Here is a 26,574-nt window from a genome sequence, read left to right as displayed (position 1 = left end):
ATCCCCTTGTAATATAATCTTACCCAGAATGGTTTTGAAAGACTGTGAACTCAATCCTGCCAAAAATAGTCTGTGCAGCCAAAAAAAAATCAACAGGAGATCTTTAGCATTTGAGCTGGCCTCTGAATTGCGTTTTTCACCTTTTCCAAAGAATATGTTTCGTGACATCCATGAAACCCTCATTCGACTTCTAATACTCCCAACTATTCTTAGCGTAGCAGACTGCATTTTAGTTATAACTTCAGGGCTCAGCAAGCAATCAGCTTCACAGGCATAGCAGAACAGACACACCAGCAGGGACTTTCGCCCTAAAAGTGTCTGTGTGCAGGCTGGCAGATGCAGCCTAAGAATGTGTTTGTTTGCATTTGGTTTATGCGGTTTTGGTGAGCTTTTGTTAAAATCGTCCAGTGACTTCCAGGAGGCAAGTTACACACTGAAAAGAAATGCAGTCCAATAACCCTAGCATGGGTCCTTCTGCTGAGTATCACATTCCTGCTGAATTTCATATCCCTGTGTCCAAGGCAGAGATAACTGAGCTTAAGGTTAAAGTAATGTTATCAGTGGACAGGATGGCTGTATGGTATTCCCTCCTTGTTCCTATTGAAAATGGCAGCCCAGAAATGGACTGCAGGCAAACTGGGGCACAGTGACCTTCTGGGGCTTCCTATGGGTCCTGTCTCCATTACAGGCTGTTTTATAGAGGAGGAGTGCCTGTATTTTCCTGTCTGTCCTGCCAAGTCTTAGACAAGCCCAAGGAAATAAAATAAAAGAGCTGTTTGTCTCCTGCCGGGTGCCTACACCACATTCTTCAGCCTTGCTGCGCTCATCCTAGCTCCAGAGAGCAGCACCAATGCCTTGCTGTTACCTCTTTGCACTATAAAAGACTGAGAGTGAAGCAGGGATCTCTCAAAGTGATAAATCCATGCCTATGCTCAGGTGGCTTTGGCAGCATCTCAGCATGTAAGTTGTCTGCTACCTTCACCAGAGAAGCCTGACAGAAGTTTGCTTGATCCGTAGGCAAGCCTTTCAGGAAGCACATTGATGAAACGAAAGCAAGAGTGGCTCAGCCTGAGGAAATACCCTAAGTGCCAGAGGTAACACTGCACCAGTTACCTTTAAGTGATACACTATTAGGATATTAACAGCCTTACGTTCTCAGAACTTGAAGCATGGCTTGTTATTGCTACCATAAATAGGCTTTAGTTTAAAAGACTAAACAGGCTAAAACAGTTGCTAAAACAGGCTGATTTGCTACATTCTGATCCTCTACATTTCTCAAGCAGAGCTTGGTGCAAATTCATGCTCATTTAGCACATCAGTATTGCGAATGCTTTTGAGATGATTTTTGCCAGGCAGTTCAGGATTCCTAAGCCAAAGACGAGCCTCAGTTTTGGTTCTGGTCATGTCAGACACCGCAAGTTGCCTGTCTGTCCATGAATCCCTAATTGAGATACATTGGAAAATATCCAGAGCCTGAAATTCAGAGTATGTCTGAATGGCAAATAAACACACATGCCCAGGGTTTAGAGGCTGACAAATGGTCTGTGGAGAACCTGTAGTATGGAGGGCTATCTCCCAGCAGCGAGTGCAATTTGAGCTGGTCCACATCCACCCACCTAAAGACCTGCATGCAATTTGCAACTCCATTTTCAGTTTGCCATTTTATCTTTTTATGCCTCAAGCTGCTAAGTAAGTGGTGTTTGCTGTGGGAAGGTGTGTGAGTGATTTCCCTTTCACCACAGTGATTACAAAAGCAGGACTTACTATATTCTTTTCACTCTCGTGGTTATGAAAGACCCGCTGATTAAAACCCCTCCGTGGCCAATTAGCCTGCATTATTCTTCTGTCAGGGTGTCCCATGTAGGTATGAAATTCCTCCTGGCAGGCCAGAAGGGAGCGTAGAATTCAAAGCTATTAATTGATTTAATGGTCATAAAAGAATATTGTGACACATCTGCTGAAAATCTCAATCAAGCAGGCAGCTACCAGTGATAAATTTCCTAAGGCTGTTACTGTTCTTTGGGGAGTCCAGAGGAGCTGGAAAGCAGCCAGGTCTGAAAGCAGGTAGGAAGGTGATGATGGAAACGGCTCTTCCATCATCAGCCCCGGGAGGGGGAGGGAACAGGCGCATTTGGTCTGACGTCAGTTCCCAAAAAATAGATCCACTTTCAGAGCCAGTGGTGACAAGAGATTTTGCATTTCAGGGGAAAAGTGAACATCTTGAAATGGAGTTTTGTGCCAAAACTGCAACAGAAATACTTACTTCTGAAATTCTGTGCAGAAGAGGATTTTGGGAAGAGGTCGAGAATGTTTGTATAGGAGATTGAAAGTCTCATACGGGAATTTAGCATTGTTTTTGTCATTTGACTTACTGCATTCTTTCAAAGTACATCAGCTGTCACGCAGCACTGCTGCTGGCATTTCATACTACAACAAAACAGCAGACGTGTTTACAGTTTAGATTTTACTTCAGGATCATTATAGGCAGCAGTGGCTTGGCTGGGACTGAAATAAGCATCCTTTCAAGATCAGAGGCCCCCTTTGTTATAGCGAAATGAAATGCTGCTGCTCGGCACTCTGAAAGGAGTGTTAAATGCAAGATAAGAGAGCAAATTAACACATTAAATATTACACCAGTATGTGAAGTTTTTAAAAAATTACCAAAAAAGGAAATAGTCTTAAACCAAAATGCTGGTATTCCAGAAGTATTTCTAGTTGGGTAACTTTCTGTGCAGTGTCAGTGACTCAGGATATCTTTTGCTTGGGTTTTTTTGCCAAGTGGAAGAGCCCACACACGCTGGGTCTGCCTCTAGTTTTTAAGCTAAAAGAGGGGAGATTCAGGCTGGATGTGAGGGTGATAAAACAGTGACACAGGTTGCCCAGAGAGGTGGTGGATGTGGCATCCCTGGAGACACTGGAATATCCCCGGTGAGGTGCTGGCACAAGCTGCCCAGAGAGCTGTGAATGCTGCTTCCCTGCCAATGTTCAAGGCCAGGTTGGATAAGGCTTGGAGCAACCTGGTCTAGTGGAAGGTGTCCCTGCCTGTGGCAGTGGGGCTTGAAATAGATGAGCTTTAAGGTTCCTTCCAACCCAAGCCATTGCTGTGATTTAAGGTTAGGCTGGATGTGACTCTGGGCAGTCTGATCTAGTTGAAGATGCCCGTGCTCATTGCAGGGGTTGGACCAGACGACCTTCGAAGGTCCCTTCCAAACCAAACTCTTTACGATAAGCTGCTGTAGGTGACCAAGACAGACCGTGGGACTGGAACGGTGCGAGATGGAGGAAATGACAGCAGAGGGCGGCGGTGAGGTCACCCCCTTCCTGCCTTCCCTGAGGACGGGCACAGGGCCCCCCCCGAGGGACACGCATTAAGACTGTGGAGCACCGGCAAGAGGCAGGGGCTAGGCAGGGCCTCACTGTTCTTGCCCACCACCCTGCGAGAGGCAGGATGGGAAACGCGCTCCCCTTATCCGGGTGTGACTGAAGCGGCGCTGAGGGGCGACGGAAAGGCTCGGCTAGACGGAAAGACGGGCGAGTTCGCGGGTCCGCGCGTGCGCGGGGCGGGGCGTGCGGCGCGCGCGCGGCGCTCGGTGGCGTCGGTCGCGCGCAGCCATGAGGGGCGGGGCGGCGAGCGGTGGCCGCGGCGGCGTGTGAGGGGGTTCGGCGGGCCGGGCCGGGCCGGGGGGGTCCCTCCCTGCCTTACACCCCCCGGCCCTGCCGGCCTGCTCCGCGGAGCCATGGTGCCGGGAGGCCGTGAGCCGGGGCGGTGGCGGAGAGCCCGGCCCCTTTCGGCGCCGGGGGAGGCGGGCGCGGGGCGGCGGCTGCCGTGGCCGTCGTGGTGCCGGGTGCGGGGCCCGCGCCGCCATCTCCTCCGCCTTCTGCCACTGCTGCTGCTCCTGCCCGCCGGCGCCGAGGGCCAGGCCGGCCCCAGCTCCGGCCCACACAGCGCAGGGCCCCCGGACTGGCCCCCTGCCGGCCCCGGGCCCAGCCTCAGTCTCTACCTGAGCGAGGAGGAGGTGCGCCGCCTGATCGGTGAGTGCGGGCCGGGGCCGCGCCGGGCCCGCCGGAGGGGCACACGGGGGTCTGTGGGGCTGGGGGAGTGGTGTCTCTGTGACTGAGAAGCTGCTGGGGATCTGGGCCCTCTAAAGGGGGTGAATGAGGGGGTATCTCTGGGTTTGGAGCGGCAGTTTGGAGGGTTCAGGAAATGTGTGTGGGGTTGTCTGTTGGACTGGGGTGGGAATCAGCTGGAGCAGAGGACTGGGCTGTGGGGGTCCAGGAAGCGATGGGCATGTCTGTGGGACTGCTGTGAGGTCTGGGGGTGCAGGGGAGGATGGAGGAGGGGATGGAAGGGTGATGGGACTGGTGTGGAATCTGGGGATCAGTGTGCTGTTCTATAGGACTGTGGGAGCAGGGGCCATGGGGAGAATGGAGCGATCTGAGGAACTCGGGGACAGGGTCTCTGCTGCCTCGTGTCTGTGTGGCTGGAGGAAGAAAAGAATACTGGGCTTTGCCCTAATGGTGAGGGGTTTCTGGGGTTCAGGGGACTGAGGCTGGTACCCCATGGGAGTAGGGTAAGCCCTGGAAGAGGAGGTTAGTTCAGGCCTGTGATTTAGCGAGGCAAGTGACATTCAGAGGGCAGAGAGGAGACCTGGCAATAATTGTGTGTGTGTGAAAGGAATCTTAATTTCTAGGCAGGCTGACAGTTGTGTGAGTACTTGAAGACAGTTCCTGAAGTCCCCCATCTGGCCTGCTGTGGAGGGCTTTTGCAGTAGTTTTGTGCTTGGAAAGTCTCTGATTTAAGCAAAGATTTGTTTTCTGTAGGTTTAGCTTGCTTAAGCTCTTGTTTAGAGTTGGTGGCTGGGGTCTCAAAACAAATATGTTGGTATCCCTAGTGACTTGTGTTTCAGCAAGTGTCCTGTATCTCTGTAAGCTGAAAAAAAGAGCAGTGGAAGAACTTATTTACATAAAATGGACAAAATAAGACCATGGTTGGTTAATTTGAACTCTCTAAGCATGGAGCTGACTGAAGTCAGGGGACCCAGGGACTGCATAACAGTGTAAATATTTCTCCCTTATGGTTTGCTCTGGTGATTAGCTTTCTGTTGCTATCATTTTTACATCGTATGTGCTTGCTGCCAGATGCTCTGTTGCAGATAGAGGATAAAAATGTCAGAATTGCTGTTTAGCTGAGTTTCTAAACAAGTAGTTAATCTTGGAAATACTCAGTGGTGAGGTTTGAGCTCCCCTGACTCTAGTGCCAGAACTCTTATTAGCTGGATTTGCCCAGGCTTCCATGGACAGCTAGCACAAGTATTCATCTTTAAGCATCAACTGGGGAGAGAAAAGCTGCTGTTACTGTTTTTTAGGTTAAATTGCATCCCAAAAGCTCTCTTATAGGTGTCTATTGCTTATGAGTCCAAAACCACTTGTTACTCAAGCTGTCTGTAGCTGATTTATACCAGTCACATCAAGAAACTGACACGTAATGATCTGTTCTGCTTCTGCAACCCAAAGGCTTTGGTAAACTGGAGTCTAATGGGGAGATAAACTGTCACTTTTTTCAGTTAGTGGGATTCAGATTGCTAGAAATCTGTTGCAGTGTAAACTATCAGGATCTACCTTGTGTTGTTGGCACCAGCAGATTTAATTTTAGGGGTATCCTTTACACCTGCTAACTGCTGTAGGTAGGGTGAGGTTTGAGGCATCTAGAGGCATAGGCAATCAAATCTCTGGTGACTATGCATTCCTCTGGCAGAAGGAAGTCCAAAAGGATAGACATGTTTGTTCCAGTTCTTCACACTTCTGAAAACAAGCCAAGCTATTTCAGAACATTCAGTTTTGCAGCATGTGTATTGTGTTTACATACAATCAAGTTTATGGTTTGAGTGCTCATATGGGTGTACATGAACTTTCAAAGAGCAGGGAGGTGTTTCAGCTTCTGTAACTTTGAGAAAAGCCATGGTTTAGTGGATGCTAGAACAGTCCTTCATAGCTCATAGGAAAATGATGTTGCTTGTGAAGTGAACTTCAGGGAAGATGCTAATACAAGCCTAGAATCTAGTTTTGTCACCTTTTGTTTCTAAACAAACTCTGTCTTTGCTACTGTCTTGCTGTGGTTGAACAGAAAATTCTGAAGACTTTCTGAAGTGCTCATAACCCCAAATGTTCTGTGGAAATACTACAGCCTGTGGTGTGTTTTCACGCTTAATATCATCTGTGATCTTTAGATCACAAATTTGATTTGGAACAAATGTAAGCACACAACCGTGTGTCTTTTGAATCAGCCACAGAGAGTGATGCAGTGCATCCTCCATGCAAAGCTGGAGCATCTGCAGGGTCTGGTGTAAAGTCTGTGGGGCCATACCCATGCATGGTCTTACCACCAGCGAGGCTGAACCAGCTCAGTGGAGCATTGCCATGCTTCTGCTCTCCTCAAAACCAGAGTTCGGTGTCGTACGGAACCATGGTCTATGTTTTTAATTAGGTTGTGGCTCTTGTAAATGAAATATTGACTTGCTTAAGATTATTTGTGGGTGCTGTTCTTTCTGTGGTATGGAGACAGAACAGATACTATGATTTATAGTGCAAACTGCCCGCTACTTTCATGCATGCTGTGCCAGGTTTCCAGCGTTAGGCTATGTGATTCTGACCATGTGTCTGCCTTAAGAGGAATTGTTTTGAAATCTTCAGAACTTCACAGAGAAGAAAACTAGAGAAAACTGGCTTGTCTTGTGCGAGACTGATTTTTTATTTTGAAAAGCTGCAGTGTTCCCATGGTATGAAAGCAGGGCTTGCTATATGGCAGGCAGATGGTGTCTCTGTCAGAAACATCTCTTCCCGTTCCCATGGAAAACATTCACAGCCATCCAAACTATAAGCCTTTGTGAGGGGGGAAAAAAAAAAGAAACTGGTTTTCACATGTTTGAATGTGTCAGATTCAACTTGCACCAGCCAGGATTCAACAATAGATGGGATAAAGGTACAAAGAGGAGTTAGTCAAGAAGACTTGGTTGAGACGACTTTAGTGATGGCAGTGGGGGCTAGAGGTGTGTGAGAGCAGCATTGAGGTAAGGGGTGATGGAGAGTCAGGAACGAGGAAGAGAAGTGCTGCTTGCTGTCAAGAGACATCCAGAGCACCACAGCCCTTTTTAGGGGTGTCTGTGAACTCTCTTGGCACTGTGAGCTGCAGCTTTTTGTAGATGGTTCATGGAGAATCTTTTTTGGGCTTTTGCATAAACTTAACGAAAGTAATATTAGTTTTATGGAGTATCTAACTGTATAGGTATGGTAACACCATTTGATCGGGTTACTTCTTCCCCTGTGATGCTAAATACAGAGGGCAGTTGGTGTGAAACTAGTGATGAGTTGCTCAGTAGCAGGTCTGTACTTGATTTAGTGACTTTCATTCAGATTATCTTGTGAAATCTGAATGTGGTGTCTGTCTACTATTGAAATGCTCGATTGATCTGGCTTTCACAGGATCCTATGATATAAAGGCACATGTATCCCTGCTTTGCAGGTAATGAACTGAGGTTTAGAGAATAAGGTAAAAAATATCCATTAATATTAGGTAGGTAGCTTTAATAATTAAGGATTTGATCCGGTCTATTTAAAGTACATAGCATTATTTAGCACTTAATGCATTCATAGTCTATCTCTTAGACCTTCATCTTTGAGTTCCTGGCGGTTCTGCAGCTCAGCCTCGCAGACCTTGCATTATACCCTCTGAGTACAAGGACCAGAATCAGTAGCTGCCTGTGAAAACTTGGCTGAAGCCATTTTTCTTGCACTGCAGGCAGTTCTTTTGCAGCATTCATTAGGTGGTACCTCATGGTTCACAGCAGCAATGAGATGTTTAAGCAGCAAGGACAGTCCTTTTTGTTCTTGCGGATTTTGGGGGTTCCTAATGGTTCACAGCCGCAATGAGATGCTTAAGCAGCAAGGACAGTCCTTTTTGTTCTTGCAGATTTTGGTTTTTTTTGGTGGACCGCATACCTTTCAATTGTGAAATTGGTCTTGTGGATAGCCCTCCTCACCACATGGCTCCAATTCTTTTTAGAGACAGGTACAGCTTAAACACTGAGTAAGACTTTAGTCCCATGGGGTAAAAAACAATATGTTACCATGTAACTGAGGGCTATCAGAATACATTAGTGTGGAGGAGGGGCCTAAATTAGAGTTGCAGGAGAATTGTGAAGTCCAGAAGTCCTACAATGCTTGCTTTGAGTTTGCAAACCTAGTAATTTTTGGTCTAGTTTCTTCTGAGTAATCATACTGAATGCCATCTTCTGTTGGTTTTATATTTGCACTTACTTAATTACAGGGTTAAATTAATTTAACACTTATGTGACTTCCTTCCATGTTCTAGAATTTCATTGAAGCCAGCGTGCAGCTTACTAAAATGAGTTGTCTGGTTGAAAGATGCAAAGTTAATGAGGATCTATTATAGTAGAGGGTGGTTGTTTGTGTTTTAAATTGCACTGCTGACTCACAGAGTGGTTGAGGTTGGTAGGGACCTCTGGAGCTCATCTGGTCCAACTCCCTGCTCAGGCAGGGACACCTAGGGCTGCTTGTCCAGCACTGTGTCCGGAAGCCTTTTGAACATCTCCAGGGATGGAGACTCCACTACCCACCTCTGTGGGCAGCCTGTGCCAGTGCTTGGTCATCCTCACAGTCTGTGAGTTTTTCCTGATGTTCAGACAGACTCTCCTATGTTTCAGTTTGTGCCCATTGCCTCTGATCTTGTCATTGAGTACCACTGAGAAGAGCATGGCTCAATCCTCTGTGAATAAACCTTCAGGTGTTTTACATACATTAATGAGATCTCCCTGAGCCTTCTCCTGGCTGAACAGCTCCAGCTCTTTCGGCCTCTTCGTAGGAGAGATGCTCCAATCCCTTTAATCATCTGTGTGGTCCTTTCCTGGCTTCTCTTCAGTAGTTCCATGTCTCTTGTATTTGGGATCCCAGCACTGGACCCCACATGGCTTCACCAGAACTGAACAGAGCCTTATTACAGGCCAAATGCAGTTTTGTATGTATTAGATGGAGACTAAACATCTACTTACTGCAGCAGTTGATCTTAAATAATACGTCTTAATTTTATATTGTGAAACAGCTTTCTCAATATCACTATTTTGGGGTTCACAGCAAAAGTGCCTAATTGTGCTTGCACTGAGTTTATAGTGACTGGACATTCTCTTGCTCCTTTATCTGTTGCCTGGTTAGTTGTCCCTGTTATGAAAGGGAGCTGAAAATCAGTGTGCTGGGATGAGCTGGATGTCCAAAATGTTGAAGTATTTTTCTTCTGATTCTTGAAATGTGTCAGGGCCTTGTTAAAAACCTACTCATGCCTGCCTGTGACAACATCACAGCCTCGAGCGCCAGTAGGGAGCTAGTGTTGTGCTCTGAGTTTTGTTAATAGCATCCAAGATAAATTTCCATGTGAGATGGGTAGCTTATGGCTGCTTGTACAGGTGCCTCTTTAAGATGGAAAAAATACAGTTCAGAGCCTCTGTGTAGTTGCAGGAGTATGAGTAAGACATTGGCTGAAGGGGAGATGTTTGAGTACTCGAAGGTCTTGAAGCAAGTGTCTGTGGTACATGACCGACAGTTCAGAATCTGATTCTGCTGTCTACATGTTTGTAAGTCTTAATTTTCTAGTTTTTAAGTGCTTCTCCCTGAAGAATGGTAACTTCTTGCATGGTGTATGCAAAAATAAGTAATATAGGCTGTGGTCCACTTGCCTGTCTTTGCAGCAGTGCAGAAACCTGCTTCATTTACCATTTGAAAGGGACTTAAAAATAAAGACTACTGTAAGTGCACACTGCTGGATGGGAAGAAAGCTTCTGATGTTGACAGATGCTGTGCACTGTAACTAATCTGTATTGCTGCTGATGTATTTTGCTATACTCCACTTAATTGTGTTATTTTTAGGGTAAATATTTTAGTACCTTGCCCTGTAAAGCTTCTTAACCTAATGATAGTCTGTGAGTGGTGCTTACTAGATGGGCTTTTCAGTGTTGCAGGTAAATGGCACTTATGTCTGTTTTGGAGAAATGGAGGGATTAAGTCTGGTAGGGTATTTAGAGGGTGCATGCAGCAACATCTGGCTGCTTGCAAGCTGCAGCAGGTTGTGACAAGTTACTTGCATCCTGGAGTAAGCAGATCTCTTTGTTTTAGAGCCTTTCAGTGCACTGGGATACTTGTCTCTCTTATTTACTGAGTACCACTGTTCATGTCAATATTTTGAGGTTCATGTCAATATTTTGAGGTTCATGTGCCCTTTTCATTCTGTTACCTCACTTGAAATTTGCGAAGTTCAAATAGCAAAGTGCGTATAGGTGTTGCTTTGGAGATGCATATATACAGTCATGTAAACCCACTGCAGTATTTGTAATGCTTGCAAACTGGCAGGAGAGTATGATTCTAGGAGTTGGAAATGGCCTGTGAAGGCTGTCGGAAGTGACACTAGTGGGGGCAGCTTCTAGCCTGGGTTAGGATTGCTTTGAAATAATTTATTCTGTGTGACTGCTACTGAAAGGGAAATCCGGGAAATACCAAAGTCCTCGTGCATGTTGAGATGAGTGGTTGATTTCTGCACCCTGCTTTATCACATCAGCTGATGTGTTGGGATTTCAAAATACCAGGGGCTCCATCTGAATTCTTCTTGGAGAAAGCAGTTTGTTTCTGCAGATTGGCTATTGAGGAGGGACTGCACAGGCAGCAGACAGCTTGGAGAGGAAGCCGTCATTTCAGCTTCCAATAGGCCAAGGTCTGTCTAGTGATAAATGTGTGTGGCTCTTGTAACATTTCTGTGTCAGGGACTTCGAAGAAATCTGACCTCTGAGACTGAAGGCTGGCCTGATGTGGGGCGAGGAGGGAGGGGATATGCCAAAGCTTCATTCTTCACTGCTGTGATTTTACACCTGTGTTCTGTTTGGCAGCATCTTCTTTATCACTGTTGATTGTTTGGTATCTTTGAATACATTCTCTCCTTCTCCCTCCAGTGCATGGATGGAATGGGAACAAGAGGGAGGAAATGGAGGCAAAGAACTCTTCATGCATGAGAAAAGCCAGCAAGAAGGGCTTGCAGTACTGGGAGGAAGACAGGGACTGAAACTGCTTCTTAACACCACTTGGGCAGCAGGAAATACAAGAGATCAGAATCATGCTCACAGCATGAAAAATCCCAGGGTAGCATTTTCCTGAGAGCGGGAAATGTTTTTTCTCCTCCCCTTCTGCTGTTGAGAGTTGTGTTTGGATACTGGAAAAGCTGAATAACTGAGACTAATTCCAAATATATCTTGGTTCACAGTTGTTCTGGTGGAATGGGATTGCTTGATGAGTATTTCTTACCTGGAGTTATCCAGACTGAGATATAACTGAGGCTTGTATTTTTCTTGCAGTGGGTCTTTACTTAAAGACTATTCCTGTAGTGACTCAGTGTGCAGTGTTAAAATGGTACTGTGAAAACTGTGTGTGTGTAAAGGGTGAAGTGCATTTAATGAGTTGTGCCTGATGAATTGATTCCCCCCCCCCCCCCTTGTTTTTCACCCACCTCTGAATGGCAGCAGCACCAGCAGATTCCATGTAAGAATGAATACTAACACTCTCTGAAAACGCCTTGTGGTGGTACAAAGGGTGCAGTGGTAGAGGCTTCAAATCCATTATTTCTCTTCCATCTCTGCCTTTGTCCTTCTTTCAAGTGGATAACTTGCATATTTGCACTGACTGCTTTGGAGAGCTGGGAGTAGAAGCAACAGCATGAAACTAATGTGATGCTTTAGAATTCTGCTGCTACTTATGGAGTGTTGAATAGCCATAATTAAATTAACCAGTGTATTGATTTCACCATGCTGTTTGAGAAAGATCAGAGCAGTAACATGAGCGTTGGAGCTGCTGCTTAGCAGGCCTGAAAAGCTGCAGCCACTCAGAATACGTAATGCCAATGATACCAGCGAGGTTGATGTGGTTGGTTATTCTCTCAAAACTCCTTTGGCCTTTATGAAGTTAGCTGATGGCCTTGCAGAGTAATTCCTAATAAAACCAGTACAAAGTGCCATGGCTTTCCTGAGTGTAGAGCTTGCCACAGAAACAAACAGACATGGTTTAGTTCATGTGGAACTTGCGTTTATCGTTAATTAATGTCACTGTGATGGAAAGCTTTCAAAGTGTCTCAATGGTATGTTATCCGTTCAGCAGTCACAGAATCATAGAACACCAGGTTGGAAGGGGACCTCGATCATCTGGTCCAACATTTCATGGCAAAAGCATGGTCTACGCAAGCTGGCCTGGCACCCTGTCCAGCTGAACCTTTAGTGTCCAGTGCTGTGGAATTCACTGCTTCCTTGGAGGCATTTTTACCAATGGCTCATTGTTCTCACTGAAAATTCTTCCTTTTGTGTCCAACTTGGAATCTTTCCAGGATTAACTTCTGCCCATTACCCCACATCTTTTCCATGTGACTTCTTGTAGAAAGGGAGTCTTCATCTTCTTTGTAGCTACCCTTTAAATACTGGAGCGTGGTGATAAGGTCTTCCGTGAGCCTTATTTTCTCAAGGCTAAACAAAACCAGTTCTCTCAGCATGACTTGCCCAGCCTTTGCTCATCTCTGTGGCCCTTCTCTGGACCCTCTGCAGCCTGTCCACATCTTTTTTGCATAGTGGGGACCAAAACTGAACGCAGTATTCCAGGTGTGGCCTGACAAGCACTAAATGGGAAAATGACTCCATTATCTCTACTGGGATGCCCTTGTTGATGTTTCCCAGCATCCTGTTGGCTTTCTTTGCCACAGCTGCACAGTGTTCACTCATACTGATCTTGATGTCCATCAGGCCCCCCAGGTCCCGTTCTGCAGAGCTGCTCCCCAGCCAGGCAGATCCCAGCCTGCTTTGTAAGGTTCTTGTTAGCCTGCTCTTCCTGTCTATCCAGGTCTTCCTGTAGAGTGTCTCTCCCTTCCAAAGTGCCTGTTTCCCCACTCAGTTTGCTCTTATCATCAAACAGTACACTTGATCCCATCATCAGAATCACTTAGGAAGACGTTGAACAGTGTTGTGCCCAATATTGATCCCTGGAGGACCTCTTAAGTTCACATACCAGCTCTTCCTTCACTGGTGGTGGGTCTGTGTTTGCATCAACCTGGCTTTTTGTTCCTAAGGCCTGGGGCTCAACAGTGCTGGTAAAGAGAGAGGAGAAGAAAGTGTACAGAACCTCTGCCTTTTCAGTGTTTTTGGTGGCCAGTATTTTCCTTCTATTCCTGCTTGTTGTTCATGTACCTGAAGAACTCTTTCTTGTAACTTTTGACATCTCTGGTCAATTTCAATTTGAGCTGAGATTGTGCTTTTTTAACTGCATCTTGGCACACCCTGACACTGCTGTTGTAGTTCTCAATGGTTATTTGTCTGCTTTTCCATCTCTGGTATGCTTTCCTTTTTGATTCTGAGCAGACTCAAACACTTTCAGTTAAGCCAGGGGGGTCTCCTGCTTCACCCATTTACCTTACTTTTAAAGAATGAACAGTGTTTCTCCTTCCAAGAGAATGTGCTTGAAACATCTCCCACCACTTGCTAACTCCTTTATCCTCCATGGAATATCTTTCAGCTGAGCTCTGAGTGAGCTGAAGTTTGCTCTTCTAAAATCAAACCCCTTTTTACTAACCTTCAGGACACTCAGCTGGATCCCAGACTCCACAGGGTTGTGATCACTGCAGCTGAGGCTATCACTAACTGAGGCACTAGAGAGCAGGTTTTCTTGGTTTATGAGTAGCAAGTCCAGCAGTCCCTCAATTCCTGGTTTGCCCATCTAACGTTTGTCTGAGGAAACAGTCCTCCATGCATTCCAAGATCTTGATAGATGACGCCTGAGACACATGAGCTGCTGTATTGTTCTTCCAACAAATGTCTGGGTAGTTGAAGTCACTCAGAAGAACCACATTCTGTTGACTTGAAGCTTACTTAAGTGACACAAATACTGCTTTGTTGGCCTTCTTGTCTTGGTTTGGAGTTCAGTAGCAGATGCCTACTATAAGGTCCTCTTGGAGATGACCCCTCTGATCTTGAGCCAGAGGCATTTGATAGGGCTTCTAAAAGCCCCTGTAGGTTGACTTGCATACGTTCAAGTTTCTCCATAACATAAAGTGCAGGTAACTGATGCTGTTGTACCTTATGCTGTTGCCTACAGGGCTGACTGAATGAACATGTGGGTGCAGTGCTGTAACTTAAAAAAACCCAAAACAAACATAAAGTGGCACAACTTCTGTGGGTAGATGACATTAAAATATTGCAAATGCATGTTATTCACAAGTCCAGATGATGTCTGATGTATCTTTGTTAGATGATCAGGTTTTGGCTGGGAAAATAACAGCAGTTCGGTTCAAGAGCATGTGATCTGAAGTGATTTAATTTCAGGGTGTGTACTCTTGGGCATCTGCAGTTGACATGAATGGGACCTTTCTTTTTATTTTCTAGTCTCAGTGTTTACTTTCATTCTAATTCAAAAGGAGCATCAAACTTCATGTTACAATAATTGAGATGTTTGCCATTACTGAGAAGTTAAATTTTTATTTCATAACTATACCTATTGTGTGAGCTAAGAATAAAGTTGCTTAATTGCTCAAAGCTCATTTTATTTTTTTATATTATAGACTTCCCTTTCAGTCACCTCCAACCCTGTATCTGTACCATTCCTATTCCCATCTGTCCCATTTCTCCATGCCTGTTGTATAGGTCACCGACATTAGGAAGAAATTCTTCCCTGTGAGGGTGCTGAGGTGCTGTGGCTGCCTCATCCCTGGCAGTGCTCAGGGCCAGGCTGGATGGGGCTTGGAGCAGCCTGGTCTAGTGGAAGGTGTCCCTGCCCATGGCAGGGGATTGGAACTGGATGAGCTTTAAAGTCTCTTCCAACCCAAACCAGTCTGTGATTCTGTAGTCAGTCATCTTTTCCAGAGAGTCTGGGATGTAAGACTTTTAAAAGCAAGTATTTCAGCCTGAATTCCTGACTAACACCTATAACTGGCAGACTGTAGCATTGTGGAAAACTTAAGTAGAAAAGCAAGTAGAAAACTATATAACCTGTTACTTACTCTATTAAAGGAAAGTTCACTTTTTTCATTGTATATGCTAAATATATATATACAAGGATATAGGAAGTGTGTGTATGTATATTCAGATCTTAGTATTATATTTCCAATAGTTTGCTTTTTCTAAAGGAAATTGATCCATGTGGGTCAGTTTGTATTTGATTCCCTCTTTTATTTTTTTTTAAAGTTGTAGTTTCAGCCCTGTGTAGCTGACTGTTGAAGTGAACTGATTAAATACATTCAAACTAAGAAGGCTTGCTTTGGAAAAATGTTTACTCTGAAAAAAAGAAAAAATTCAGTAGTTCAGAGCTGATTTTTAATTCTTCTGCCCCATTTTCTTGTACTCAGGCTAATGGTATGAAAATAGTAGAATTTTTCCAGTAAACATTTGCAGAACCTGTTTCTAAAAAAAAGGAAAGCTGAGGATTTAGTCAGTGTTTTGCACTTAGGGTGAGCTTTCAATGAAAGGAAAATGGAAGGAGAAGAAAAATTGTATCCTTCTTCAACAAGGTGAATTGTCCATTGCTAGGAGAATCCTGTGTGTTTATGGGCTGGGACACACAGACTTGGGGAGTGGATGGTGGTGAAGGGATGTTGAAGCTTGAGGTTCATGCTCCTTCATGTGGATGTTCACCACGGAGTGGAAATTTCTGGTCTGGCCAGAGACCTAACCTGGATGAGCTGCTCAGGAGTGGGGACATGGTTATCTAGAGCATGTAAGCCTCTGAACAACTAGAATATTTATATAAAAGATAGTAACTTGTTTAACTGTATAACTCAGTTGATTTCATTGTGAGTCAGGAGCAGGAGCGGCTTCTGCATGAGAACTGTAGGGGTTTGATGTCACACTGCAAGAGATTTTTCAGCTGCTTCAGAAGAAACTCTTTCAAATTAGACTAGCATACTAAGAAAGCAGGCACTAATTTCAGTCACTTCTGTATGCTGGCAGGAATCTACCACAGGGTTTGGTAAGCAGCTGGGAGAGCTGATTATGCCAACTAGTGTTACCAGTCTGTTCTTCATGAAATACTACTTTTTGCCTTAAGAACATTAGCTCTAGTCTAACAGCAATCTCATTTAACTCTTACATTGCATGTTTATTTTCTGTCTCTTGATTATAGGCAAAGTCTGCCAGAATAATGTTATGATAGCTTGAAACAAGTAAGTAATGAAGTAGAACCCCAGGTAACAGACTCCTGAACACTGTTGTTGTCCTTAATAAGGATGTGTTATTACTAGTGCATGTTGTAGGATAGATTTGCTTTGTAAGAATAAAATCTAGTTCTTCACATGCTGATAGAGGAAAGTTTCTTTTGTATAGTGTGCTTAAAATGAGAGGAAAAAAATAGTTGAAGCTAGGCTGCATTTGCACAAGGACATTTGCAAAGAGGTGTTTTGTTAGGCAGCTAGACTGAAATGATTCAATTTTGTCATGAACACAAGGGCTGCCCAGCATCCTTTGTATTTGGGAATGAAAATTGGCCTCTCCCCTTCCTTTCTGAGCTTCTTCAAATGTTTTGTTATGTTAAACAGTGCAAAGAATGACAGACTTTCTCTGTGGTGCTGCTTAAATTTACCTTTTTGTTTGTGTTCAAGTTTAATTTATTCTTTCAGGTTTGCGCTCAAGACTGGGAGGTACAAAGATGTGAAAGCTAATGAGATTTAGGGGTTGCCTGGGTAAAAGGGTGGTGGTTTTGCCTGGAAATCGGAGCAGCGCATTGGTTTTGCTGTTTTCACATGGGTTGGTGTAGGTTAGTCAATTCCAAGTAATGAGAAACCAGATCCTTTAGCATTGTGCCTTGTCTGCACATAGATTGTTTAAGGAGGCTTGCCAAAGCAGAACTACAGCTGATGTTTTAAAACTGTTTCTTTAATGTGTTTTCCAAGCTTTATTTTGTTTCAAGGTTTGTTTGTGCTTTCCCCTCCTCCCTATCTTGCTGGTGGATGTATTTTTGCATTTGCCATTTATTATTGAGTAGAAAAATGTACAAATCTGAAAAGAAAAGTTTAACCTTTTTTTTAGATACTGTCTCAGGCTGATTATATTCAGCACATAAGGCTTCACCTGCATCTTTTTCTGTTCAAGATCTTGAGTAGTTGTCCCTGGGATTACTCTGGTCTGTTGATTCACGCATCCAGTCTCTAGGGTTCTCCCTCTTACCCACGTCCCAGTATCTGTGGTTACATACTCTTGGGTTTTGATTAAGTTTCAGGACACTAATGAGCCAGCAGTGGTTAACAGCAACCAGAGTGAAGAGGAATATCTTGGCTGCATTTCTATATCTTGTGGAAAACAAGGTGGATTAAATAAAGTTCTGGAATAAGAGAAAGCTTATCACTTTGCAGTGCTCTATGCTCAGTTTTTGCACTAAACAGGAGGAACTGTTTCTCTCAAGCTAAGCTTTGTTTAAATGCAGCTTGTCTACACAGTTCAGTTGTTACCTTTTTTTTTACTTAAAAGCCCACAACCCTTTCATGATTCTCTATATTCTTGGAATAACTTCAGGATACCTTAATTGAACTCTATTTCCTCTGCATGGATTATGCTTGGAGCATGCACCTGTGTCTGGTTTGCCTAATTGTTCTCTTAGCATGTCACTGTATTGCTGAGCCAGAATAGCATTTCAGTGGCAGCAAAGGAGGAAGAGCAGTATGACACAAGACAAAATAGTACTGATTACAAATACATTATGGTTTTGTCCTGAGGATATAGAGCTGGGATTAATTTTACAGCTGCAGGGAAGTGAGTTAACTTGTAGTGCTTATTTTATCACTAATTGCTAATAGTACCCAGGGCAAGCTTTAGAGTTGTACCCTGTGTTCTTATATTCTTTGTGACCTTGGAATATGTGCCGCAAAAGGTAACAGCAGCTTTGGTATTTTTAATATCAGATTATGTGTCTTAATTAGAAAAATGCACTTTAGTGCTCTGTAATAAATAGTTTTGTGGGTCTTTCAATTCTGTAGGTTTATTAAAATGTCCAAAAAGGGAAAGGTACTTGGTGTACAAATGGACATTCCTTCTCTCACTATGTTTTGTGTTATGATCTAATTACCTTGAAGTTAATTCCATAGTACTTATGTGTCTCAAGAAATGTGCTATTCCAGGAAGAATTACCTGCAGTTAACAAGCTGATGATCCAAAGCAGTTCGAGTGTAGGCGGTTGTAGATAAGACCGAAATTGGGCCTGTGATTCCCAGAAGCAGACAGGGCTACATTCAGGAGAGTCTGTAATGACTCTTTTGGAAGATTGTATGAAAAGTTACGTTTCTTTCCTTCCCATTCCAACTTTTACCTGTTCATTAGGCTGCAGCATCTCTGAAATTGTTGAATTGTAAGAATTCGAAGCACTTTTGTTAATGCTGACCTGCATGAGTATTCATCTCCAAACTTGCAATTGAATTTATAAACTTGAGGAAGTAGTTGCTTAAACATTCAAATATAAGTGGAGTTGGTGGTACTGAGAGTTGCTTCTTCCAGTGTGTTACTTCTGGTTCTTCCCTGTCTTACTCTTCTTTCTCATTACAGGTCTTGATGCAGAGTTGTCTTATGTGAGGAATGATGTGGTTAATCACTATGCATTGTCATTCAATCTCTTAATACCCAGCGAGACCAACAATCTTCACTTCAGCTGGCATGCGAAATCTAAGGTAAGCAGACATAACGTCTGTGTTGGAGTGCTTGATACATGATCTGTGTTGCTTAGGGAATACCCACTGTTGTAATGTAATGGCTTTTTTCTTTGCAAAAATTATACTAGGGGCAAAAGAATTATTTCTATGGTTGCAGGCAGTAAGTTAAGAGAATATGTATCCGAACTGTTCCTTTCTTGGTTTATAAATGTTAATCACTTCTTTTGAAGTATTTTCTACTTCTTGCTTCTGGCAGACCATATATGTATATATCCAAGCTACTGGCTGTGGAATCTCTTCCAGGGGCGCATTGAACACACAGAAGGAGCATCCGTGAACTGAAGCCTCTGGAAATCAAATGCAGAGCAATTGCATTTTAGAGATTTCTAGAAACCTATGTTTGGAGTCAAGAATCTATAAAACTAGCATCTAGTATGTTATCACCAGGCCTTGATTAAATGGAAAGGGATTTTTATTTCACTTAATCACTATGGCTAGAGTGTGCAGCAGTAACTGTGATAAAGATTATGTATGCTCTTACATTTTGAAGGATTTCCAGTTACTTAACGATTTTTTTTCTTATTCTGAAATGATTTGTTTAGTCTCTGCCGGATGGTGTTTTTTTTTGTTTTGTTTGTTTTAAAGATAGTTTTTTAATTTCAAGAATAATTATGACTATGTAGCGTTTCTTTTTACTACTATAGATATTTCTTACATGTTTTCTGTTTCCCAATTGTTGCTACAGGTTGAGTATAAACTGGGATTTCAGGTAGATAATCCCATGGCGATGGCCATGCCCCAGGCCAACATTTCTCTCCAAGGAGAAGTTCCTCGCACCCTTTCAGGTAAACCCGTAACACCCCAGAAGTGCACAGCTAGTGCTGATACTAATGATGCTTTCAGGTGGTACTTAATTTCTTTCCAAATGTGTGTAGTCTTGTATAAGAGTAATTTTCCTCTGTTAAACATATGTTTACATGCTTCTGCAACAATTCTGGTATTGCTAAAAGGGTATTGCTAAATAGATTGAAACTATTAATCTGGGAGTAATATTTTTTCACCCTTGTTCATTTTCCTATGTATACATACACACACAAGGCAAGGTTCCTGTTCTCTTTCAATAATAATAATTAACATGTGCATGAATTTTAAAATCCACACCTTTTAATTTCTCTAGCCTATAGAGATGGCATTTCAAGGTGTGTGGGAGTTGTTAATATATTGAAGTGTTTTTGGTAAGTTTAAAACTGAGAAAACTATTTTGAATATATGCTAGCTCTTCCGTAGATTTTATACTGTAGACACTAGCATTGGTTTCGGGAAATGTGCAAATTATCATTACTGAAGCTTGTTCAGGTATGGTTTCTCACTGTCTTGTGCTCTGTTAGATACTCAAGGGGAAATGAAATATATATATATATATATGTAGATGCTTTGGTTGCATACCACTACTTTATGAAAGCAGACACTGGGGAATTAGGCTTATTGTGTTTGCTCTGTTGGCATAAATAATACTGGCCTATAAACTAGAAAATAAAAAGTGCCATATTAGTTTAAGCTTTGATTCCAGTCAGATTTGCAGAGACCAGAATATTTAAGCTTACTGGTGGTGGAAAAAAAAGCTAACTTTCATAGCACTTGAAAAAGCAACAAGGAAAATTAAATCTTCTGGTTTTCTGTAGTAATGGAGGTTTCTTGTGACAGCACTTGAACTCCAGAGCTAATGGATGGCTAATGGTCATTTATCCACAAATACAATTTTAGTAATCAGTAAATGTTTAATGCAATTTGCATAAACTAATTACAAATCTATGCCCTTTCCTGCTTTAATAGTTGTCTGAAATTACAAAGCATGAAGACTAAAACAGCATTTCTTAGTAGCACGTTCTTTAAAAATGTGTATTATAAGCATAATTTTAAAAGACCCTTATCATTTAAATGTTCTTTCACCAGGATGTCTGAAAAGTGCTCAGACTGAATTGTAATGCAGTTGTGTTGTCTGTTTGCAGTGTTTCGTGTTGAACTCTCCTGCACTGGCAGACTTGACTCTGAGGTCACAATACTAATGCAGCTCAACTTGACAATAAATTCATCAAAAAACATCACAGTATTAAATTTCAAGCGAAGGAAAATGTGCTACAAAAGTAAGGCATCAAGTTTCAAATACTAAAAAGCTTTTAGTGTTTAAAGTATGATAGGAAAAAGGAGTGGGAAGGTATATGAACCAGGACACAAGTGACAGTTCCTGAAAATGAATGTTGAAGAGGATAGGAAGAAACCAGGTAAAATTCTGCTTTTCAGGGATGAATGGAGACTTTTCTTAAAAGGAGAATCTGATGGATGAAAAAATTCCACCAGTGTTCTGCTGTGCTGACAGACCTTTTTACATATATAGCAAAAAGCATTTTCTCTGTTGTGCTTAGAAGGAAGAAACAAATTCTTCAAAACTGCAGCACTCTGAATATTTGGATTGTTCTAAGAATTACCAACAAAATCTACTTAATCTATAAATTGTGATAAACTTAAAATTGGCTGTTTAGTGATTATAAGCAGGTGTTAGTCTTTAAGGCTTGGAGTACAAAATGATATTGGTAGATAATGCAGACTTCAGAAATCCCGGATCGACTCTTGGGTTTTGACTTGGGAATCTGCAGGCACAATTTGTTCTTGGATTGTGTCTGTCTCCTGTTGCAACTTCCTATTTGTAGCTTCATAGGCATCAGAAGGAAATTATCTTGTAAAGACTCAAGAACTGTCCTCTCCTTAAAAATGGCTATGGTGGCCTGTTCTCAGGCAACTTTGGACGATGACCACTTTTCTATCTATGTGCTCACTGTGGCTCTGTTCAGTTTACTTGAAGCCTTTGAGGACAGTAGTTGGCTTTTCAGAGGTGTGTTTGTCACTTCTGTTCAGTATGAATATCTAAGGATGAACTTCTGGAAGGCGTGGGTGAAAGGGCTAGCATGGCTTTTTAGCACATAATAGTGTGACGCTCGTGCTGTGCTGATGCTATAGGAAGATCATTCTTAATTTAAAGTGTATCTCTAGCGAAAATGGAGGTCTGGCTGATAATTTGCAATTTTTTTTAACCTAGGTATTTTTTCAAAGATTCTAGGTGGGGGAAGTCAGCACTGCTTATGCATTCATAGCTTGTTGAGCCGCTGAATGTGCAGAGGAGGTTTCCGTAGGTACTTCACAGTTACCTGGGTGTGTGAGATAGAACCACTTCCTAAATTAAGCAGAGAATTCTTGCAAAGATTATGTTTCTGTGGGTTCGTAAGAATTTCAATGACAGTGATCGTCCCGGTTACTTTTTTTCCATATTTATGAGCATTAAAATAGGCATAACCTTTTTCATTCTTCAGTTTTAAAATACTCATGACTGTAGCGTCAGCTGAGAAGGCACAGTGCCCATGGCTGCATCTCTTACTTTTTCCTAGGATGAGTAGCCTTAGACTCAAGCCAGAATTTCTTCCAAAAAGGTCAGGGTAGTATTGATTAAACATTTCAGATATTATTTTCTATCCAGTAGTAACTGATTCTGTGAGGTCTTTGTTATTTAGTGTCTTAGCATACACTCATATACTCTGCACCTCCTCTTTCTACTGTTGCTGCTTTGGACTTTGGTGGACAAGCCGGAAGGTTTTTTGAGGTAGGTAGATTCAGTGGGTTCAAGCATGGCCTCAATGGACATGTGTATCAGTGGTGAAATACCTGACCCATGCATCTTAAGTGTGATTTTTATTGTACAGTGGTTAGGTTTTTAAAATGGAAATCGGGAGATAATTGTAGTCCTGAAGTCGGCTCACCTGTTTGGAAAAGCAGGTTTGTTTTTCCATAAATAAGGCAGTTGACTTCCTGTGAAGGGCTGCAATAATAAATGTATACCGAACTTAATGGTTTTCTCTCATCTGTTTAGAGCTTGAACCAGAAGTAAAATCTCCAGCATCTGATAAAAACAGCAGCAAGACTATCTGTGAGTACTTCTGAGTGCACAACTTATTTTGGTGTACTTAGGTATTAATCTGATTTTATTTAATGTATTGGTGTGTGTGCTGGTGTGCAGGTGACTCCTGTTCTTCCAGGCTTAATTAGCATATGCATGCCACATGCTCTGTTCGGGCTCATCTGAGCTGCAGACTTGGTTTGTCCATGCTTCTACTGTGTTTGCAGCATGGGAGCCATGGAGGAAGGTCAAGGGATTGTGTGAGATAGAACCAGCAGGGCCAACAAGACTATTTTAGGAGGTTCTTGAGTAGCTTTTATCCTTCAGTAGGAACCCTCCTTTTGACCCAAAAAATAAATACAGGTGTTGAGTGCCTTGCTGTGCCCTGCCCTGCTTTGCTGCAGCAGCAACCGCGGTGGCCAGTCTTTTGGGGGTGTATCACTGTCTTCCTCTGCAGACTGGCTCCTAGCAGACCTGGGTGGTAGGGCACTGGGGGTGAGTCTAGGGACAGCAACACTGCCCTCCTGAAGTGTCAGCCTGCTGGAACTAACAAAATGTTTGTTTTCTTTTTGTTTGCTTGTTTTTGAGAAAGGTTCAGTAACTTTCACCTTTCTCTTTCAGTTGATCCTGTAAATGCAGCTCCCACCACTTCTACCCGTGTATTTTATATCAGTGTTGGCGTGTGCTGTGCCGTTATATTCCTGGTGGCAATAATATTGGCTGTCTTGCATCTTCACAGCATGAAAAGGATAGAGTTGGATGACAGGTATGTATTCAGACTTTTCAGATACTTTCCTGGGGCACGTTTACTCAGGTTTGTGGGAGTTCTGGTCTCAAAATGAGCACTCTGTAGTAGCTTGCATTTTCCACTCTTGATGTCGAGCAGTAGCAGTTACGACTTGTGTAGAGCTGTGGTAAGTGCCATACAGCAGAATGGCAGCAGTTGCGTGTTCTTTGCTGCTTATGGGGTGGGAGGTTTGTGGCTGCTGGGTTTTCTCCAGAATAGTTGTGTGGATGGCGCACAGTGGGGAAGTTTGGATGGAAGCAGATCTGCAGGGACTGTCAGAATTGAAGGAAAATTTGACAGATAACTGGGCACACTGAAAATAGTTGATTTTTACTGACTTTTACAGGAGATTGAGTTTCAGTTTTCTGAGTTTCAGTTTTCTCTATTCTGATTGATTTACCAATATTCACTTTGGACTTGGGGTAAAGCGTGGGGATTACAATTGGTTGGTTATAAAGCTGAAAATGTGGCGTTCTCCCAAATGTATTTTCAACTCTGAAAAGCTGAATTGGCACATGCATCTGAAGAGGACTTGTAGCACGACCCCAAGTACAAGGATGTGCAGCTTGCTTTAATTCAGAAAGGAAAAGTATTACATTTGTAGAGTGTGAATAGTGTCATTTATGAGGTTTTGAGAGACTTGTCTCAGCCTAGTGTAATCAAATGTCCTTTCATCCACTCCATTGTACTTGATTTCTGTGGAGATACAAGCTAAAAATTCATCTATTGTTAATGCTCTGTGGTTTGCAGGTATTAGAGAATTTGCTCTAAATTGGTATATGGCTTTCTGATAATTTCTGTGAGGTTTGTGCAGATAGTGGGATTTAGTTCTTCAGAGAGCAATGTGATGACTTGGGGTTTTTTGAGCCCAAAATTTCCTGACCTGACAAAACCTTGGATGGGCTTCTGGGTAAGAGCTGTGGTCAGCTAGTGTCATAGCAGAGGTGCAGCACAGGCAAAATGTGCCTGAAAATCAGGATCTGGAGTTTTGTTTTTCAGAGCAGACAGCACTCACAGGAACCAGGAAAGAAACTGAGGGGATGGTTCAGTGCTTGCTTGAGAAGCTGGTTCGGTGTTAAAATTTAGCCTTAGTGTTAATGCCCTAGCATTCCGTATCATCAGTGACTGCTTGTTGTAGTATTTAGTCAAGGAACTCGTGATAGAAGAAACAACTTTTGATCTGGTTTTGAATTGCAAGCTCAGAACATTGCTGTGAAGGGGTTCTGACTCAAAGATGATACCATCATTAGGGTTAACGACCTTCCAGGAGCAACAGAGGCTGAAAACCCCACTCCTGATACTCTTAATTTCGAAAACTAGAGCTAAATTAAAATGAGGAAGGTTGTTAAGTAGAAACTGAAGCCAGGCCGCTGAGTTTACAGGCTGCACATGGACTATGTAAGAACCTTGTATTGAAAGTTCAGAATAAATGCTTGCATGCCTATCACAGGCACTTGACAAAGTGCCAGAGAAAGCTGGCATGGCTTAACAGCAGGATAGCGGAGGTTATTAAAAGCTAGAAGGCATCCTTCAAAAAGCTGATGTAGTGTGCAAGTGAGAAAACTGAGAGTGTATGAACATGAGCAAGTAAAACCTGAAAACCAGATTGAAGCCAAGCAAAAAGGTAGTTTTTCAAACCTGCAACAGGCATCAAAAGAGTAATTCCTTTTTCAGGGTTGCCTGCAGCAGGAAGCCAGCCAAAGAAATCTATAGGGCTCTTGGATGATCAAGTTACAAAAGGAGTTTTCAGCCATAAATGCAAGTTCCACATCAGTGTTTAGTGCAGTGACCGTGCCAGGGTGCATCTTTCTGAGCAGCTCTCTGAGAGTGGATCATATTGAGACATCTTGTAGTCGCAGCAGTGCGAACAGTTAAATAAACAGTAGTAAGTTGCCAGCACCAGAGAATATTCATTCAGAAACTTTAAAGGAAGTTGAAATGGGGGCCACCAACAGTGACTTTTAACCTTGTGCTGAAAACTATGCTGGACCCCTACAGCTGGAAGGCAGTGAGTGTGGGAATGACTTTAAAAAGGGTTTCTAAGGAGAGCTTGAGGCCAGCTATTAATCAGTAAGCCTGATGTTTGTATTGAGAATTAGTTCTAAAGAAAAAATTCAGCAGGTTCATCTGTGATTATGGTATAGTGGAGAACAGTTGACTGGCTTTCTTGGGTTTTTTTAAAGGAAGTCTTGCTTCAAAGCTAACAGTGGTCCTTTAGGGCATCACTAAGTATGTCTAAAAATCCTGTGAGGATGGCTAGCACTGCTTGGTCAGTGCTCAGTAGCAGCCCAAGAAGCAAATGGAATCTTGATTATTTGGTAAGGCAGAGGGTTTTTCCCCAAACCAGTCTCTTTGTTCTCCTGATACAGTCAGCAGAAGTGGAGAAGATTTTAAGTTTCAAAAGAAAGGGGGAATGTTTGTGTTTGGGAGGGACATCAAAAAAGTTTATTCCAGCCCCGCCATCTGAGCTAGTAACAGGTACTGCCTTTGCCTGCCAGGACTTGCTCGCCTGTTCTTAGGCCATTACAGCTGCAGCAGCTCTTTCTTTAGGGTTTTTGTCTGTGAGGATAGGACAGAAAACAGCCTTCTGTATAAGGCAAACAACTGTTTACAGCAGTGAACTGTAGGGAATATGTTTTTGATCTTTGCTCCAGCACAGGAACTAAAGAGCAACTAACATGCCCAAAGTGAGCAAGAGGAGATCACTCTGGCTGCAAAAAGCTGGTTAAGGTTTGCAGGGTGTTATGGGTGCTTCATGTTTTTTTGCTCAGGCTACTCCTTCCAAACAAGTGTATTCATTGAGTCTCAGTGGGGTATCTGTACAATGAAATTAATGCATACAAGTCTTTGGAATGTAGTATTGTTGTTGTTTCTGGGATGATGGGAGGTTCTTGCAGTAAATGTTTTGTCAGCTTGATTTTCCAAAAGTGGGGGAAAAGTACTGGAAAACAGCAAATTCTACAAAACAGTAAGAAGTTGTTCACACTCAAAGGACAGAAGTGTTAAGACTTTTGAGTTTCCCAAAATGCATTTTAATATGTGAGAGACTTTAAAAATGCCATTCTTTAAAAATCAAGCCTAGAAAATCTTCTGGATTTAACGTTGGTAAATTAAGTTTTTATTTATTCCAGT

At 42.8% G+C, this 26,574-nt stretch overlaps 1 protein-coding gene across 2 annotated transcripts in view; it reads left to right on the top strand.

The window, feature by feature from the left end:
* The first annotated feature begins 3,607 nt into the window (after positions 1–3,607).
* RYK (receptor like tyrosine kinase) overlaps positions 3,608–26,574 on the top strand; it is a 53,418-nt gene continuing 30,451 nt past the window's right edge. For both annotated transcript variants that reach the window (XM_062606556.1, XM_062606555.1), the window contains exons 1-6: positions 3,608–4,032; positions 18,606–18,727; positions 19,455–19,554; positions 20,719–20,853; positions 22,629–22,685; positions 23,277–23,421. In XM_062606556.1, the coding sequence (XP_062462540.1) occupies positions 3,738–4,032; positions 18,606–18,727; positions 19,455–19,554; positions 20,719–20,853; positions 22,629–22,685; positions 23,277–23,421 (854 nt within the window). In that variant the 5' untranslated portion in view covers positions 3,608–3,737. The remainder of the gene's footprint in view (positions 4,033–18,605; positions 18,728–19,454; positions 19,555–20,718; positions 20,854–22,628; positions 22,686–23,276; positions 23,422–26,574) is intronic.

Source organism: Pezoporus occidentalis, unplaced genomic scaffold (genome assembly GCF_034315485.1).
Source record: "Pezoporus occidentalis ecotype Australia unplaced genomic scaffold, CSIRO_AGI_Poc_V1 ctg97, whole genome shotgun sequence".
NCBI classification, from domain to species: domain Eukaryota; kingdom Metazoa; phylum Chordata; class Aves; order Psittaciformes; family Psittacidae; genus Pezoporus; species Pezoporus occidentalis.
Note: the sequence above shows the minus strand (reverse complement) of the source record. Positions and strands in the feature narration are given on the sequence as shown.